The 11756-nt window shown below is 52.2% G+C and overlaps 1 protein-coding gene across 1 annotated transcript; it reads left to right on the forward strand.

Annotated features, from left to right (window-relative positions):
- The first annotated feature begins 5154 nt into the window (after window positions 1–5154).
- On the forward strand, window positions 5155–7590 carry FEZF1 (FEZ family zinc finger 1). The gene is made up of 4 exons (XM_069003874.1): window positions 5155–5952; window positions 6117–6251; window positions 6539–6671; window positions 7286–7590. The coding sequence occupies exons 1-4, from the start codon at window positions 5155–5157 to the stop codon at window positions 7588–7590; spliced, it is 1371 nt and encodes a 456-aa protein (XP_068859975.1).
- The last annotated feature ends 4166 nt before the right edge of the window (window positions 7591–11756 follow it).

The following is an 11756-nucleotide window of genomic DNA, read 5'->3' on the forward strand; positions in this document are numbered from 1 at the left end:
TTGATGACACCGCTGGGTCCCCTCACAGGCGGACTGATTAGATTAGACGTGATAGCTGCAGTCCACGTTCGGAGCTGGCACACTTAGCCAAATCGCTCGCGTGAATTACGGGAGGGCCGGAAGCGCTACTTTAGAGGGTCACTTGTAATTTCATTTATATGTGATTAAAGGCTTTATATGTGAAAAGGCTTAATTTGCACCAGTTTGGTTTTCGGTTTAGGAAGGTCTGTACAAAATGTACTGTACTGCCAAACTTTTTTTTACCTCCGGGAACACTTGTATTTTGTGGGTCAGTGTCAACTGTTTTTCTTCTGTGATGGATTCGGTTACAAATAGCAATACTTTATTCTTTTGCTTGCCGTGGAACTGCTACAGAAGGATGCCAGCACACACTCACCGTATGGGAAGACTAGACGTAGTCTCCGAAGGTGTGTACACACGCACACACACATTTATATTATTTTCTTCCACCGGAGAAATTATCAGTGGAGAAAACGCGAATGTTACAACTTAAAAGCTGGGAAAGGCCAAGCGCCTTTGCCCACGCTCCAGAAACAGCAGAGCCCGAGGCTGCTGCGAGGTGTACCCGGGCTCTGCCGCCGAGCAGAACCGGAGCCGGGGCAGGGGCCACGGCCGGGGTCGGGGTCGGGTGGGCCAGGGAGCTGCGTCCGCCACCTCAGCAGCCGGGCAGGTGGCGGTAGCAGCAGATCCCCCCAGAAAAGGACGGCGGCGCGGGATCTCCCCCAGCGCCGGCTGATAAACTGTGACGGCGGCTGGTCCACTTCCCCCCGCTGTAACTCCGCCGCTTATACTTTTACTTCCCTTCAAAAGACAGTAAACAACAAGCCCTGAGTAGGAATGAACAGCGAGCCCTCCAGCACCGCAGCAGCCAGGCACTAATTCCCAATTTTAACAAACCAGGGCCAAGCGTTCCGCCGCGGCGGGGTCTGCGGGCGGGCGGGCGGCGGGGACGTGCGCGCAGCGCTCGGCGGCGGTGCGGCTGAGGGAGCACGGCGCCCCTGCTCCGTGTCGGGGTACATCGCCTCTTCACAAATCCGGCGGCCCGGGAGGGAATGTCTCGGGCTGATGCGCAGCGAGAGCAAACCGGACCTTTAGCAGCGAGTCCCGGTAGTGTCACTATTAATGACAACTATTACAACACTAATAATTGTAATCGGGGTTTGTCCAGCCGCCGTCGGGTCCGCCGATGTCGTGGCCAGAAGGGTGTTTTGTAACCTCCCTGGTTCCCTCCACGCTCGGGGTGCCCAGAGGCGTCCCGGAGCCAGGCGGGACGTTGCCGTCCCTGCCCTTACCCGGTCGTGAGGTGCCAGCTCCGAGCGCACGGAGGGAGCAGCCCCCTCGGGCAGCAGAGTTGCGGTAGAACACTCCCAGGAAAATATTCATACACGCAACAGAAGGTTAGCGGAGTTATTATCCTTTTCAATTCATTTTTTACTTAAAAACGCAATGGAATTATTCATTTTATTAAGGAGGAAGAAATTAAAGATTAGGCTCTAAGGCGGTATTTTACCTCCTTCTAATCGCTTCTGGGATCGGATTGGAGTAATCCTGACCACGAGATGAATTCGCCGGTGACTCGGATTTTGAGTGCATGTAGAGATACGTTATGATAATAATGCAAGTGAGCAATATCAAGAACATAGCTTAGGAACGAATGAAACACAAAGCCGATTACGGGGAAAAAGAGAACAGCAGCTTTCCCGGGCAGAGCACGAAATCAACTCGAGACAAAACTTTTGCCCTTAATTCCTGAGACGGTTTGTAACTCTGGGAGGCCGGCCGGCCTGCTCCTTCCCTCCCCAACCCCTTCTGCTGGGACTTGGTACGTGCTGCCAGACTGGAGGGAGCCCGGGCCCGCCGTGCTCCCTAAAAGAAACCGGCCGAGAGGTTCCGTACTGCCACCTTCAGAGCCTGTAAATCTCCCTGCCTCGGGAAAAACAACCTTGCACCAGCAGGATATTTGCGGCTCGGCAGATACGTGAAACATAAAAAGATGTGGTCCGAGAGAGCAAGGCAAAGTTCAGGACAGGACTAAAAGGATATGTTGAGGTTGATTTTAGTAACCCTTTCTATATTGCGAGCAACACCAGCAAGCATCTAGCAAGGCTCCATCTCGGAGACAGAACAGGATGAAGCCTCCTCTCCTTTCCAAAAAAATGCTGCTTTTAGATCGCTACTGAAAAATCAGGCATTAACATAAGTTTTCGTGAGAGGTACTGAAAGAAAGGGAGGTATATCCGTAAGGAAGTAACGGATAATAAAGCTACCGCTTCTCCAAAAGTGTATCTCAACATTGAGGAGACCAGTATAATTGCAATGGCAGGGCTGTAATTGCTGCTTTGGGATATTTACCCTGCTCAAATGACACTACGTATTTTACTTTCAAACACATGTCAAAAAGTCAATCCCAAAAAGACCAGTTAAGAACAAGCTGTTAACATATTAAGTATATGGGATTTGAAGCCTCTAAAACCCACTCAACAATAATTCCCTTCTTCAGCACCAATCAAGAGGAAATTTGCCTAGATTGAATTAAATGTAAATTGCTCTGAAGGAGGAAATTCTCCTCTGGCGGACACAAAGTACGAGAGAGACACCGACACTCCGGAGAAGCGGGCAGCCCGGGGCAGCTGCCTCTCACAGCGCTGGGGGGGGCACGGCTCCGGACCCTCGCAAGTCCACGATCCCTCCTTCCTACGGGTAAGAGGGGGGCGGCTGCAGCAACCCGATCCGAGGCAGCAATTACGGTCTTAACGTCCTGACCCACCTGCCACGGGGAATTGCGGGGGAGAAGCAGGTGAGCGGTACAGCCCCAGTTAGCGGCCCCCCACCTAGATCCGGGGAAAACAGGGAGCAGGGCTGGAGCGAGGCATCGCAGACGGAGTCCCCGCACGGCCCAGCAAGTATCCCGTCCTTCCTCCGCCTCATGCTAGCCCGCACGGCTGTGTCCATCCCGACACGTCCCGAAGCCAGCCCCGGCCTTGTCGCTCGCCTGCGCTACGGGACACCGGAGGGACGGGGCGGACACGGGGGTCGCAGGGTATGCAGAGAGTAGTGCCCGGGCCACGGCCCGTCGTTCGACGTCCGTTCTGGGGACCGCAGGACATTCTCTTCCTCCGTGCCCCGCAGCTCCCGGCCGCGGAGGTACCGTCGTGGAACAGCCGCTGCCTTGCTCTCCTCAAATGGAGCCGCGGTGGCTTCAGGCCGCATCGGCCAGGTCACAGCGCCGGGGGCAAGGATGCCTCCCTACATCCCTCCTTCCTTCTCCCCAACTCTCCCTCCCTTTCTCCCTGGGCCCCAAGCCCTTCCTCCCTGCTCTTACTTCCCCGCAAGAGGGTTGTCCTGGGCCGGTGGCTGCGGGGGGAGACACTGCCATTTGCCGGTTCCTGGGCTGGTACCCGAGCAGTGGGGGTCGGGCCTCCCTGCCTCGCTGGAGGCTTCTCTCCATTAACAAACCCGAGATCTCCTGTCTCTCTCCCCCTGCCTCGAAGAAGGGCAATGCTGGACCTCTGAAATGGAAGCTGCTGCATGGGTCCCTCCTCCGAGGAACGCGGCCTGGCTGCTCGCTCTCGGGGGTGGCAGGGACGGAGAAACCCTTTGGCTTCTCCTGGGTAATTTCGGTAGCGGCCTCTCAGTCACCAGTCGAGTGATCAGCAGGCCTGCGGAAGGAACGGGACCTTGTCCTGAGCCTGAACTGTGGGATGGTGGGGTGGGCGGGAACACAGAAAGTCCTGTACCCACCGCAGCCCCTCTCATCTCCCCGACCACCCCCGCTTCGCTGTAAGGACGAACGCCCGCTGGCGCTGCCGGCCCCGAACAGGGCCGTCAGGCTTCTATTAAATACATGGGGATTGCCTCCGTTTACGTGCATATACTCCTGTACACAGTGTGTGAACTGTATATTCCTTCACGTATCTATGCCAACCCTGAGTTCTTGGTATTTGTGTTGTGTATGTCTTATATAAGGACACAGAAGCTATACTTAGTGCATATGCAGGCTGCATATGTAGATATATATAAAGAAATTTAAATATAAATAATGCTTCAGATTTAAAAGGCACTCCTTCTTCCTACCTCCTTTTTCTTCTCTTCCCCTGCCCCAGGTTTTGAATCATCCTTTTGCTCCCAAGCACTCGTTCCATTTGGCCCAGGAGGTTCCTGCATCCCCACGCGCTGGTCTCGCCGTCTGCTTGTTGCAAGTCCCCCGTTTATTTGTCTACTGTGTTTTCCAAAAGCTCGCCGCCACCTGACCTTGTTCTTTAAAGCAGTGAGCAGTCCCAGGAGCAGTCCCAGGAGCAGAGCAGCCATTTCCCTCCCTCCCTCAGACACACACACGTACGCACGCACAAAGAGCTAGGGCTGGAAAGTGGCAAGGAAACAAACAGCTTCCCCTCCAGCCGCTTCTTCTGCAGCACCTTGTTTGACAAACACCCTGGCGCTTGCCCTTGAATTGAGTTTCACATCCCTATTTAGCACTTGGACAATGATTTTAGATGATGTCATTTAAAGCCGAACAAGAAAATTGATCTCGGATTTGCTTGGCCTCTAAAGCCTGGCTAAGCAGATTGCAAATAATAATAATAAAAAGAGAGAGGGAGGGAGGCAGAGGGGAGAGAGGCGAGAAGGAGGGAGAGCCACCTCCTTCCCTGGGCGGGGGAGGCGCGGGCGCCAATGAAAAGTAGCCGCTTGCTGGAGGGGGGGGAAAAACTTTTCCTGTTGACTGTTGGAAGCGAATTGAGCAATTATCTAGTTTACCTTCTCCTCTTGGAAGTTAACGATTGGCGAGATCTTGGCTGCGTTATTGACACAACACTTTCTATTGATAGAAATAAGTAGCGATTGTCCCGAGTCATTGGTGCGCCAAAGTAAACTGTGATGGGCTGGCATGAGTCCACTGGACTGAGAAGGCTGGTTCCGCCGGCGGCGGAGGCTGTGGTGATGGTGGCGGCGGCGATGCTGGTCTCCCTCGTCGCAGATCAGTAACAAGGAAAGGGGCAGAGAAAGTGAAAGAGAGAGAGAGAGGAGAGGGAGGGAAAAAAAAAAAAAAAAAAGAAAGGAAAAAAAAAAAAAAAAAAAAAAAGAAGAGGCGTCTACCAGAGCGGCTCAAACCGGGAGAACAAATGCAATTCAGCCATGGACAATAGTGGCAACCACACCGCGACCAAAATCCTAACGACACCTCCGTCCAGAGAAAGCCTGTCTGCCAGGAGCAACATGATCAGCACGCCCAAGCCACTCGCCTTCTCCATTGAGCGCATCATGGCGCGGACTCCAGAGCCCCGCTCCATCCCTGTCCCGCAGCTCCTCCATGGCTCCGTGGCCAAAGGCGACCCCAAGCACCCGCTGCACCTCAACTCCTCCATCCCCTGCATGATCCCCTTTGTCCCGGTGGCGTACGACACCCTGCCCAAAGCGGCGGTGGCCGGAGAGGAACCCAGGAAGGCTCAGGTAGATTCCTCTTCCTCGCCCTCCTTTAGCTGCGGCGATCTCTTGAACTGTGCCCTGAGCTTGAAAGGAGATTTCCCCCGCGATGCCCTGCCCTTGCAGCAGTACAAACTGGTAAGACCCCGAGTGGTCAATCACTCCTCCTTCCACGCCATGGGAGCCCTGTGCTATTTCAACCGAGGCGACAGCCCCTGTCACCCGTCCTCCAGTGTCAACATCCACCCGGTGGCTTCTTATTTCCTCAGCTCTCCCTTGCACCCGCAGCCCAAGGCTTACCTGGCGGAGCGGAACAAGCTGGTGCTGCCGACCGTGGACAAGTACCCGGCGGGGTTGGCCTTCAAGGACTTATCGCAGGCTCAGTTGCAGCACTACATGAAAGAAAGTGCTCAGATCCTTTCGGAAAAAATCGCCTATAAGACGTCGGAGTTCAGCCGCGGCTCCCCGAGCAGCAAACCCAAAGTTTTCACGTGTGAAGTTTGTGGAAAGGCAAGTAGCGCCGTACCCCGCCTCCCTTCCCCAGCCTCCTGTCCCCGTCCGTCTGTCCGCCGGTTGTCGGTCGCTTGCTTGCTTGATTTTTAAACGACGGCTCCCCCTCCGCACTCTTACCTTCTAATCGCAATTTTATTTTATTGTCTGCTTTCTCTTCCAAGGTATTTAATGCACATTATAACTTAACGCGCCATATGCCGGTGCACACGGGAGCCAGACCCTTTGTTTGCAAAGTTTGCGGGAAGGGCTTCAGACAGGCGAGCACGCTCTGCCGGCACAAGATCATCCACACCCAGGTGAGCCCATCCTCTGTCTCTTCCTCCCTGCCCGACCGTCCGCTCACCTTTTTTTGGGGAGCTCGGCGTTGTCCGAGACAGCGGCGTGGGGGGCGGCCAATCCGCAGCCACGGGAGGATTTCGTTTGCCCCAAGCGCGGTAGGTACCGCGGGGTGCCCCGCACCGGCAGCTGCGAGCCGTCAGTTAAACACACAGACTCCACTAACCAGCTCATAAACCCCGCGAAACAGAACACAGACCCCGCAAGACGGCCAACAAGCCGTGACTTGGTGTTTGTTTTCCTCCAGGAAAAGCCACACAAGTGCAACCAGTGCGGCAAAGCTTTTAACCGGAGCTCGACCCTGAACACGCACACGCGAATACATGCCGGCTACAAACCATTTGTCTGTGAATTTTGTGGCAAAGGATTTCACCAGAAAGGTACCGGTCTCCAGCACCCACTCTCTTTCCCAGCTTCCCCCTCCCCAAGCCAGGTCAAGTGTCGGGACAATTTGCGACAGGGAGGGTGGTGGGGAGTTAATTTTGTTTCCTAGTTTTATTGTTAGATATTTAGGTTAATTTTAAGTATGGCTAGCCCCGACACATGTCCTGGCCCACGGAGCGGGGCAGAGGTCTCGTTCCGGGGGGGAGCGCGGGACAGTCATCCCGCGGGAATCGCCTGTTCTCCCCGCACCGCAACATGCAGCTCCAGCGCGGTTCGGCAAACGAATTTGCCTCTTATTCCCCCCCTCAAAATACAAGAATTCAGCTGCTTTACCCTCACGCGTTGCTGTGAAGTCTAAACGCAGGGGGTTTATTTCTGCAACTGTCCTGACTTTGGTTTATTCGATCTTGTCTGTTAACATCTGTAAATCTTGCCTTGTCTGTTAACAGCCGCGGGGAGGATGGGGAGAAGGCGGGTATCTGCGGTCGTTTTATCCTAAAACTGGGCTCTGATGATGGGACAGAGTTTGGGGATTTTTTATATTTTCCTCGTCCTTTCAGTGTCTGTCTTTCAAACCCAGGTCCATTTGCCCTTCTTGTCTCATTCCCAGGCAATTACAAAAACCACAAGCTGACTCACAGCGGGGAGAAGCAGTTCAAGTGCAATATCTGCAACAAGGCTTTTCACCAGGTGTACAATCTGACCTTCCACATGCACACCCACAACGACAAGAAGCCCTTCACCTGCCCCACCTGCGGCAAAGGCTTCTGCAGGAACTTTGATCTCAAGAAGCACGTCCGTAAGCTGCATGACAGCGCCCTGGGACTGCCCCGGCCCCCCGCCGAGCTGGGGGGGCCGGACCCGCTGCCCCCGCCCGGGCCGCTGCTGCAGGGCCCGCCGCCGCTCCAGCCGTGAGGGGCGGCCGCCGGCTCGGCCGGTGCGAGCCCCACCGCCTCTTTGCATGCACCTGTTAAGCGGTTTTGTGTATTATGGTCTATATCGCCACTAACGTTAATGGGACAGGTTGTTTCCTATTTTTTTTAAATTTTTTCCTTTGTTCTTTAAAGACTATTTTTTTTGTTGTTGCCGTTGCATCTCAGGTGAAGAGATGGTTAAAAAAAAAAAAGAAAGAAAAAGCGCCAAGCCAATTTCTGCTGTATTTATTTGGGAATCTGTATTACCCGAGCCGGAAACGCTGCACTACTTTAATTATTTCGATGTATATATATTCCCCTTGTGTTGATCCTGCCCTGCCTCCGCTGCCTGCTGGTTATCCCAACCTTCTTGGTTTCCTCCTCTCCCTCTCTCCCTGAATATCGTATCTATATGGACAGAACTGTTCTCTATGTACTGATTTGAATTTCTCATTGATTCTTGCACGTGGAGAAAAAAAAAAAAAAGAATTCGTTGACCTGATGGAAATAAACCTTTGCCAAGGAGTGACTGCGACGGCGGGGGCTGCGGCGCGGACGGGCGGGCGGGGAGCGCGGCTTTGGCGCTGCCGCACGGCAAAGCTCTTCCTCGTCCTTGCCAAAACACTGAAACAACCGCTAAAGACTTTAATTAAGAGGGGTAATTAGTTCGAATTGATCAAAGCAGGGTTGTTATGTTATTAGCTGCTCAGCAGACTCTGCCAAGCCGATCCTTGAAAGCGAAGCCCGCCCGTCGGTGGCCGCCTGAGGAGCGGCGGGAGGGGGTGTCTGGGATTATACCGCTCCTGGGGTAACAGAACCAGGCATGGAAAACGGGTGATACCCCCCGGGAAGGGCAGGCGGGCCCGCTCACCTCCCTCTGCTCCCTCAGGGCTGGGCCCGCAGGCCCCCTGAGGCTCGAGGGTTCTTCCCGGACAGGGAGCCGGGCCGTGCTTCACTCCGGGGCAGGGGCCGAAGGCGGCGAAGCGTGGCGGTCCGAGGAGAAGCGACGGGTGCCCCACAGGCGCTGGGGGGTTGCCCCAGTCGGGGGACCTACTGTAAGGAGCGCCTGCGGGTCTGCCCCAGAGTAAGCCCTGCAAGAAAGGGCGATGTGGCATCTGGTCCCGCCCAGATTTTGTAGCACCTGGAACCCTCCCAAGGTTTTGGCTTTTGGTGAGGAGCGAGGCACCGAGGTTTACAATCGTAGCTAACGCGTTACACCCAAGAGAGGGCTATCGCCTTGCAGCCGGCGCTCCCGCCGCCCCGCCTGGGACGCCCCCCCCCCCCCCCGGGGGTGCTCGCAACCAGCAGGTGTGGTCCTCAAAGCTGGGGCTGGCGGCTCTAGTCTCCACCGTGCTCCTTTGAAAGCGGCTGAGAGGGGAAGAGCATCTCTCTCCTTTCACACATCTCAGATTACCGCGGCAATCTCTTTGGCAGGCGGTTCTGCGTGTAAAAAGCAAAGCAACAGGTCAGATCCACAGCTCGGGCAGACCCCGCGGCACCCCGGCAGGGCTCAGCCCCGCGGGGGCCGCTTTTCCCCTGCTCCAGGGGAAGAGCGGCCAATGATTTGGATGGAGGGACCTCCGTGCACCCGCTGACACGCGCTGTCTGTGCAGCGACGTGCGGCCTCCCTCTGGAGCGGGTCTCCCCTTCGGAGACCTTGGGGAAACCGGGAGCCGCTCCCCACTTTTCCCGGGGACTGTGGGAGCAGGGGCATCAAGAAGGGGAGGCGAGACACCCCTCAAAGTGACCCTGGGTAAGCTGGAAGTCGGGATGAAGCGGGGTAGGGAGGAGAGGCTCCTGTAGAGCTGTGGCGGCAGAGCAGGTGTCCTTTGACGATTCGTCCCTCTGGGCACTTCTCTTCAGCTCTGCTCGGATCCTGGGACTAGAAGAGTGTCATTCTGGTTTGAACACAGATAAATTTCTCCCTAATCAGGTGGCTGCAGTGTGTTGCTAGTTAAGAGGAAAACTTTTGCAACATATAATGAAAGGTAAGATGTCCAAAAGATCCCACTGAATTGATGCGGGTGTGCCATTCCTCTGAGCCTCTCCTTGAAGGAAATAATTCAAAGCAGAAGCCCAGCTTGCTTTCTTATTGAAGAAGTCCAACTTTATTTTCTTATTGCTGAGCAAGTGTGATACTACAAGGTACTGCAGCTATACTTGGCCTTGCTAAGTATCTTAATTTTACAACTTTTTTAACCAGTTCAAAATTATTCAAACACTGCAGGAATACTGGAATAGTCCCAAAAGTATTTTATATAATGACAAAGGGATGTGAATGTAAATATATGGTGAAACAAAAGGGCAATATAATCTGGTAATTTTGTGATGAGCACATAACATCAGTTTCAAATCAAACACATACATGAGGCCTGATTATACTACTGGAGATTATGTGCACTGGTTACCAAGATGTCTGGCAATCCTGCACTCAATTTTATTCCTTCAGATTGTTTTCTAAGTGTCAGGAAAAATGAGGGCTCAGTCCTCCCCGTGCAGAAGCTGTAATTTCTCCCTTTTTCATGGTAGAGAAGAAAGAATTTCCAATGTTGCTTGACCACAGACCATTTACAGGTTTATAAACAGTAATTTTTTTTTGCCTTTTCTCCTGTAAAAGATCTGCAGTAGCTGCATGATCTGGGTTCTTCCATGTCTTCCTGATGAAGAACAATATTTTGCTAAGGAATGTGCATGCAGGGGTGACCATGTTTTGATATGGAGTGGAAATGAGGTACTCTAGCTTTATTCCAAGGTGAAGCAGAGAAACTCAGTGATGAGCATGGATAAGCATTTATCTTCCTAGATTTCTTCGGGTAAACACTACAGATGTGGGACTTAACAGGGAGATGAGGATAGCTCATTTGTTATTTCACTATATAAAACCATGTTTGTGTCAAAGACTGGTATTAATTCATGTCTTGGAAGGCCTGCACAGAATTACCTTTCATTTCCTCTCTTTCAAGAATAATCTCAGGTCAAGTGAATTTCTAGTTAATGGTCTGAGGCAATTCAAAGCTATTGAAATCATCATGAGAGACAAAAGCTATAATTTGATGTAGCTGTATTTGACATGACTATTATCAGCTCCCCTTACTACAGACAAGATTTAATAATTTTAATTTTTTTTAATGGGAATAATTTTTATAGGAGAAATGGAGCCATCTGTACCTAAAGGAAAGGTTATATGTTCTCATTTCTGTGTGCCAATCAGCATCACTGCCGTATCATCCATATTCTGTGTGACAACTGCTCAGCCTCATTCTACCAGTCCCTCATGGATGCTGGGAGGAGAAGAGCCTTGGTGTGTCTGGATGTGCTAAAATCCGGAGCAGCAGAGCTGAGCATTAGCATCCTGACTGCAGTGTAGCCCACCCCCCCCACCAATCACAACAGCTTCACTTCAGTGTTGAATGAAAGGGAGACAAGTCTGGTGCCCATGGGACCCTGCAGCAGAGAGCCCTTCTAAAGGAGGAGCTGTTGCCCTCTACTCTCATTCCCACCCAGGAGTTCTCAGATGGGACTGAATTTCTTCTGTGCTTGTCAGATGCTACAGTTTTGTTAACATGTGTCAGTACTGAGACTGTCATGTATCTGAAAGGGCTACCAGAATTACCAAAGCTGTTGTATATTGCTGTAGAAATAAAATACAGCACAGCAGGATCTTCTCACAGCATCAAAGCTCCTTCTGAAGCTGAAATGGTACTGACTTAGTTTTGCTAGTGCTTTATTCATGACCAGACCGTCCTCAATAACAGAAAAAAAATCCTCTCCCTTGCCCCGCCCCGCCCCCGCCCCGCGGCTCCCCCAAAAAAGGAAAAAAGCCCCAAAGATATTAGTGAAAATGTTTGGGTTTTTTTGGTTGCTGTGGGGGTGGTGGTGGTGTTTTTGGTTTTTTGTTTTTTGTTTTTTTTTTTTTTTAAAAACCCATGCATGCCAAAATGTAAACTAAGTCCACAGCTCCTTAATAGCTTCTAAAATCATTCTGTACTTCATGGGAAGTTATATAGAAATCCAGCATATCTTAAGGTGCCCAAAATGAATATTGGACAATATTTAGTTAAGGAAGTGTTTTTAAAATAATTTCTGTTATTATTTTTAATCACTTTTTTACTCCCAGTCTTTATAAATACAGTGGTGAAAAAGGAGAGGTTAAACAAAGTTCAGTAA

The sequence above is a fragment of the Aphelocoma coerulescens genome, chromosome 1A (genome assembly GCF_041296385.1).
Source record: "Aphelocoma coerulescens isolate FSJ_1873_10779 chromosome 1A, UR_Acoe_1.0, whole genome shotgun sequence".
Lineage (NCBI taxonomy): Eukaryota > Metazoa > Chordata > Aves > Passeriformes > Corvidae > Aphelocoma > Aphelocoma coerulescens.

Coding starts and splice junctions, on each gene's coding strand:
- FEZF1 (XM_069003874.1), top strand. CDS start 5,155: ATGGACAATAGTGGCAACCACACCGCGACCAAAATCCTAACGACACCT. Junction 5,953..6,116: donor CGTGTGAAGTTTGTGGAAAG/GCAAGTAGCGCC, acceptor TTCTCTTCCAAG/GTATTTAATGCACATTATAA. Junction 6,252..6,538: donor ACAAGATCATCCACACCCAG/GTGAGCCCATCC, acceptor GTTTTCCTCCAG/GAAAAGCCACACAAGTGCAA.